The 7,436-nt window shown below is 36.8% G+C and overlaps 1 protein-coding gene across 1 annotated transcript in view; it reads right to left on the reverse strand.

Moving 5' to 3' along the window:
• Positions 1-5,269, reverse strand: part of LOC102167255 (leukemia inhibitory factor receptor) — a 45,025-nt gene extending 39,756 nt beyond the window's left edge. Inside the window, exon 1 of the mRNA XM_021076924.1 lies at positions 4,680-5,269. Within this exon, the coding sequence (XP_020932583.1) occupies positions 4,680-4,707 (28 nt within the window). The 5' untranslated portion in view covers positions 4,708-5,269. The remainder of the gene's footprint in view (positions 1-4,679) is intronic.

The raw sequence follows: 7,436 nt of genomic DNA on the forward strand, positions 1-7,436 counted from the left end.
CCCAGGGCAAACAACAACCCAGGTGCCATCACAGCCCCATTCCTCAGTAAACAGGCTACCTAAAGAGCCTCAGGCACATAGCAGCCCCTAATCCCATCCAGAGACTAAGCCCCACCCACCAGAGGGATTAGAATCGGCTCCACCTACCAGTGGGCAGGCATCAGCCCCTCCCATCAGGAACCCTACAGCAAGCCCCCATACAGACTTCAGCCACAAGGGGGGCAGACACCAGAAGTACAAGAGGCTACAACCCTATTATCTGTAAAAAGGTCACCACACCAAACATCTATAAAAATGAAAAGACAGAGAACTATAACTCAGATGAGGGAGAAAGGAAAAAAAACCCAGAAAATCAGCTAAGTGAGGAGATTGTCAGCCTCCAGGAAAAAGACTTTAGACTGCTGATGCTGAAGATGATGCAAGACATTGGAAATAAACTGGAGGCAAAGATGGATAACTTACAGGAAACACTAACCAAAGAGATACAAGATATAAAACTTAAACAAGAAGAGATGCAAAATATAATAACTGAAATAAAAAATTCACTAGAAGCAGCTAACAGCAGAATACAGGAGGCAGAAGAACAAATAAGCGAGGTGGAGGACAGAGTAGTGGAAATTATGGATGCAGAACAGAAAAGAGAAAAGATTGAAAATAAATGAAGAGAGTCTCAGGGAACTCTGGGACAACGTTAAACGCACCAACACCCGTATTATAGGGGTGCCAGAAGGAGAAGAGAGAGAAGGGGACAGAAAAAATATTCCAAGAGATAATAGCCGAAAATTTCCCTTACATGGGAAAGGAACCACTCACTCAAATCCAGGAGGTGCAACGAGTACCATATAAAATAAACCCAAGGAGGAACACCCCAAGACACATAATAATCAAACTGACCAAAATTAAAGACAAAGAGAAAATCTTGAAAGCAGCTAGGGAAAAGAAACAAATAACATACAAGGGAAACCCGATAAGGTTATCAGCAGATTTTTCAGCAGCAACTCTGCAGGCCAGAAGGGAGTGGCATGATACACTTAACATGATAAAAGGAAAAAACCTCCAACCAAGATTACTCTACCCAGCAAGGCTCTCATTCAGATTTGAAGGAGAAATCAAAACCTTCTCAGATAAGCAAAAGCTGAGAGAATTCAGCAACACTAAACCAGCCTTATGACAAATACTAAAGGAACTTTTCTAGGCAGAAAAGAAAAGACAGCAACAGGAAACAAAAATACCACAAATGACAAGGCTCACCAGTAAAGGTATCTATACAGTAAAGATACGAAATCATCCATGCACAATTATACCACCAAAATCAGAAATCATGAGAAGAGGTGGGTACAAATAGAGGACACTGGAGATGAACTTGCAATTAAGAGAACAACAACTCATATACATATAGACTCTTATATCAAAACTCCAGAATAACTGCAAACCAAAAATCTACAATTGATACTCAAACAAGGAATCTCTGGAGAAGAAATATATCTCATAGTAAATAAGCGCATAATCCACCATGAAAGGGGTCATTTGACATCATTCTTGGAATGCTGAAGTCTTCTTAGATCTGATTTTGATTTCCTCTCCATCAAAGAACTTATGATAATTATAATTAAATAATGCCACTGTACAATTAAATAATACAGTTCTACAATTGTATTATTAATAACCATTTCTCTCCATGGTACAATGTAAAGTCTATAATGTCTTGTTTATCACATCACCTAGAATGGTGTAATGTCTTCATTGAAGAATCAATGAGGTGGAACAAATTGTGAGGACATATTTATATAGTTACACTGTTTTTTTAACCAACTTATGCATTTTATATTTTACTTATTTTCAGAGGGTGTATTATTTTTGTTATGCTTACAAATTAAGTTATTCTTTTTACTATGCTATATAAAATATTTAAGGTATATAAGGCTTTCTTCTTTATAAATTTTAGTTGCATAATATAACAATTTAATATAATGCTAATTTTTAAAGAAAAATTGAAATGTAATAGATAAAACTAAGTAGTAAAGATGAAAGCCATAAAATTGGGATAAAGTATAGAATAAATTTCCTATTTGTCTCAGCATATTTTCCATTCCACTTCTCCAGTGGGAGTCACTTAATCTATTTCTTAAGATCCATGTTATAATAATCTGTGTGAATGTAATTGTGTGTAAATGTATGTATTTTATTCTGTAAAAAAATAAAAATAAAAGGGATTGGAAAAAAAAAAAAAGAAAATTTCACATACTTTCCCCAGAGATAAGTATTACATCCTTCAAGGTATCCTAGGTAACATTAAGAGAAGTAATGAATATTTATATGACAGTTTAACAACTGGATAATAAAACTAAGCAACATGTTTATTTTGAAAATTGTTTTAAACTCAAGGTCAAACTTTTTGTCATCTTATTAAAATACCCAAAGTTCTGACTATATTTAAAATGCTGATTACTTTAGGATTTGTCAGATATATTAAGGTGAAATACTTAAAATCCAAATAATAGGAGCAAACTAGACAGAAGGAGGAAAAAATATAAGCAGGCAGTATTTGAAATATAATGTACTCACTAAAAGAATCAATTGAAAATAGGTAAAAGCCTGGTATAAATCAACTGTATTTCTAAATTGCAGCATATAGAAAATGCAATTTAAATACATCAATTTTTAATAGTATCAGAAAACAACACCTAGGAATAAATTTACCAAAAGATATATAAGACCTGATATCCCTCAAATAAATCAAAGAAAATCTAAATAAATGGAAGAATATATACACCATGTCAATGGTTTGGAAGACTCAAAAGTGTAAGGATAAAAATTCTCCTAAATTGATAGATTTAATATAATAGCAATCAAATTCCTGGCAGGTTTGAATATGTATGTGTGTGTGTAGGGGAAATGTGACAAGCTGATTCTAAAATTCTTTTCAGTCTTTTCAGTAAATGGTGGGTTAACAGGATACCCATCAGGGAAAGAAAAATGTATACTGATCTCTAACACACTACAGCCTGCCCTTGCTGTAAGTTTCTAAAGAGCTCCTTCTGAAGTGAAATGCTACCGCTTCTCCTGAATTGACAGATAATGATTAATATTTCAACCTCCAAATGTTACAAATGAAAGCTAAATTAAGAATTAAATAGGTTTGCTCTAGTACCATGATAAAAGATTATTAGAATAAAAACAGTGAATATCTCACTTTTTTTTTTTTTTTTTTTTTGTCTTTTTGCTATTTCTAGGGCCGCTCCCGCGGCATATGGAGCTTCCCAGGCTAGGGGTCGAATCGGAGCTGTAGCTACCAGCCTACACCAGAGCCACAGCAACGGGGGATCCGAGCCGCATCTGCAACCTACACCACAGCTCACGGCAACGCCGGATCGTTAACCCACTGAGCAAGGGCAGGGACTGAACCGGCAACCTCATGGTTCCTAGTCGGATTCGTTAACCACTGCGACACGACGGGAACTCCTATCTCACTTTTTGATATCACTTATTAAGCAGCTTTACTACACTGCTTCTCAACTTAGATTCCATGATCATTTGTGAGGAATGCTGCCAGTCATTTCCTAAAATTCCATTTAGGAAAGAAAATTTAATTTCAAAATTTAAATCTGAATATACCCTCACTCTCATTTGAACTTCAAAACACCTTACTGGGAAGGCCAAAAGAGAGTAAGGTTGCAATCATCAAGCTGAGAAGGGCATCTAATTCCGGTTATTCCCTTGGGAATCTATCAGCAACTCAATGTAATTCATCACAAGTTTCTATGAAAGTAAAAAACAGACTGCGAGTGGCCGATCTAGAGGACAACTGAGAATCATTAAGAAAAAAAAAAGTATAAGAAAAATCACTAAGCAATCAAAAGAAAATCAGAAAATCCGCTTACCACATTTTACAGACTGTATTCATGACAGCCTTGGACCACCGAGAAGCTTTAAGTTAAACTGTGAGGAGGAAAGGAAGCACTGCGGCAGCACAGCCCTCAGTGCATCATAACGTTACAGTTACCGCAGGAGAGGGGGCAGAAACAGTCTACCTGCAAAATTACCTGTGGCTGCACAACACAAGCCACAGTGGCCGGGCAGTCCAGACACAACCACCTTTGGAAATGTCATGGAACGCTGGAAGTGCCGGAGTGACCGTGTTAATGAAGATGCCCTGCGTTACAGAGCGTACATCACACACAGTGAGAGAGCACTCTTCCTCTCCCGCATCCTCCAGGCCCCCTCCTCTCATCAAAGAAGCACATGCTGGGCTATTGAGAGATTCTGTGTAGAATCATTATAACTTCTGTAATTTAAGTACTTAAAAAAGGTATGCTTTAATGAGGTGGGAAATGAAATTTACATGGAAAAATTCCTAAATAATGTGGGATTAAGAAATATCATACACTAACTATCCTTGACTCAACAAAGCTGTTAACTAAGAATTTAAACTAAAAATTAGCAGTTGAATGTTTCAAATCTTACTACAAAACCTACAAATTACACAGATATAGGTATGTAGAAAACAAGCTTAGAACTCACCTTAAAACAAGCAAAAATTCTAGTACCTTCATATATCATTTGTACCAAAGAAAAAAAAAAAAGAAAGAAAACCAACCCCCCAAAAAAGCATTAGGGCTCTCAAGAAGGACCAAAACAGATAAACAGAAACTCTTTTAAAAAAAAAATCATATACTTACATCCTGCAAAAATAACTGTTCCAAACATGTTATCTTCTACTGAGAAAACCACATTTGTTCCACTACTTTCAGAAGCAGAAATATTACGGATCTTGATTGCAACATTTTTCCCATCAAGATGGATAAGGGGACAATTTGTTCTGCCAATCTGTGCCGATAACACTTTTTCTTGAGTCACACAACAAACTGTTATATCTGAGCCTACAAGTACCACTTTATCTTGAGGAAAAACTTTAGTCTGAGAATCAGGAAACCCTAGAAAGAGCAAAAGGAATTATAAATACTTTAAAAGTCCTTTACATAAATTAGTCCAGTGTACATAAAACACACTGTTAGGTACCTTGTAATAATAGTGGCCCAAAGATAAAGTATGTCCCTCAGGTTTCAAAGGAGCAAGGCATACATAAGAAATAAAAATGTATGTGGTTTTATTTACTTATGATGGGGTGATGGTGGGGGAGTAGAGGGTATTGTAGGCCAATGTCTAAGGTCACAGGTTAATATCTAAGAAGTCTAAAGGTTCAAATTCAGTGGGTTTATACCCACATGTGAAAAATCCATGCCAAGAAAAAGATGTTCATTAAATAATTTCATTCCTTTGAAATTATTCTATGTATTTCTACAAGACATCTTACTTTCCATCAGCCTACATATATAGTTAATAAGCACTCCACATCTTGAAGAGCCCTTTTTAAAAAATCCTTTGTTTTTATTTTCCTAAAGAGTCAATTATAAAAATTTTCTCTAGTCTCTACCTACTTACTCTATAATCTACTGCAACGTGGCTTCTACTCTGAGCATTTTACTAAAATGGCTGGCTGGTCTAATTGCTCAATCCAAAGGCAGCTACTCAGCAATTTTTCCTTTAACTTCCACAGCATCTGGCATGTTGACTCAGGTCTTCCTTTTCAAAACTCCCAACTCTCTTGGGGTGCAGACCACTGCACATTTGCTATTCTTAGCCCTCTGCTTTACTGGCCACTTTTTCTTCCATCCTCCCGTCTCACACAAGCTTCCATGGGATGTGTTCTTCGTCTCCATGTCCCTTTTCTTGAGTTAACTTAACCTCTAAGATTTAAAAAAATTTTTTTATAAAAATATGTTTTTATTTCAAGGTTATTAATAAAAGAATACATTTTTGCTTCAGAGGTCTACAACAGGTAGTCAACAGTGTTGATAATTATAAATACACATTCAAATGCATGATTGTTTTCCTTGTATAGATACACACACGTGCACACACTTTGTTGCCAGTATTTTCAAGTCTGACAAATATCATACCAAAAACAAGATGCAAGATGTGTTTGGTAAATATTAGTTGATGGTGCTAAGTTAAAATTATGTGAAGACTGCCCAAGTGTATTGTGTTATGTGCCTTCTCTCTCTTTTTTTTTTTTTTTTAATGATTAAAGGGTTTAACTTCCAAAAGTTTTATTTATTTTTTTTCTTTTTTATGGCTGTACCTGTGGCATGTGGAAGTTCCTGGGCTAGGGATTGAATTGAAGCTGCAGCTACTAGCCTATGCCACAGCCATGGCGACACCAGATCCAAGCTGCATCTGTGACCTACATGCAGCTTGTGGCAATGCCAGATCCTTAATCCACTGAGAAAGGCCAGGGATCAAACCCACATTCTCACAGAGAAAACACTGGGTCCTTGGCCCATAGTGGGAACTTCCCAAAGCTAGTTCTTTTTTTTTTTTTATTTTTTTATTTTCCCACTGTACAGCAAGGGGGTCAGGTTATCCTTACATGTACACATTACAATTATATTTTTCCCCCACCCTTTCTTCTGTTGCAACATGAGTATCTAGACAACATTCTCAATGCTATTCAGCAGGATCTCCTTGTAAATCTATTCTAAGTTGTGTCTGATAAGCCCAGGGCTCCCGATCCCTCCCACTCCCTCCCCCTCCCATCAGGCAGCCACAAGTCTCTTCTCCAAGTCCATGATTTTCTTTTCTGAGGAGATGTTCATTTGTACTGGATATTAGATTCCAGTTATAAGTGATATCATATGGTATTTGTCTTTGTCTTTCTGGCTCATTTCACTCAGGATGAGATTCTCTAGTTCCATCCATGTGCTGCAAATGGCATTATGTCATTCTTTTTTATGGCTGAGTAGTATTCCATTGTGTATATATACCACTTCTTCCAATCCAATCCTCTGTCGATGGACATTTGGTTGTTTCCATGTCCTGGCTATTGTGAATAGTGCTGCAATGAACATGCGGGTGCACGTGTCTCTCTTAAGTAGAGTTTTGTCCGGATAGATGCCCAAGAGTGGGATTGCAGGGTCATATGGAAGTTCTATATATAGATTTCTAAGGTATCTCCAAACTGTTCTCCATAGTGGCTGTACCAGTTGACATTCCCACCAACAGTGCAGGAGGGTTCGCTTTTCTCCACAGCCCCTCCAGCACTTGTTATTTGTGGACTTCTTAATGATGGCCATTCTGACTGGTGTGAGGTGATATCTCATGGTAGTTTTGATTTGCATTTCTCTTTTAATCAGCGATGTTGAGCATTTTTTCATGTGTTTGTTGGCCATCTGTATATCTTCCTTGGAGAAATGTCTATTCAGGTCTTTTGCCCATTTTTCCATTGATTGATTGGTTTTTTTGCTGTTGGGTTGTATAAGTTGTTTATATATTCTAGAGATTAAACCCTTGTCAGTTGCATCATTTGAAACTATTTTCTCCCATCCTGTAAGTTGTCTTTTTGTTTTCTTTTCGGTTTCCTTTGCTGTGCAAAAGCT

The sequence above is a fragment of the Sus scrofa genome, chromosome 16, assembly GCF_000003025.6.
Source record: "Sus scrofa isolate TJ Tabasco breed Duroc chromosome 16, Sscrofa11.1, whole genome shotgun sequence".
Taxonomy (NCBI): Eukaryota; Metazoa; Chordata; class Mammalia; order Artiodactyla; family Suidae; genus Sus; species Sus scrofa.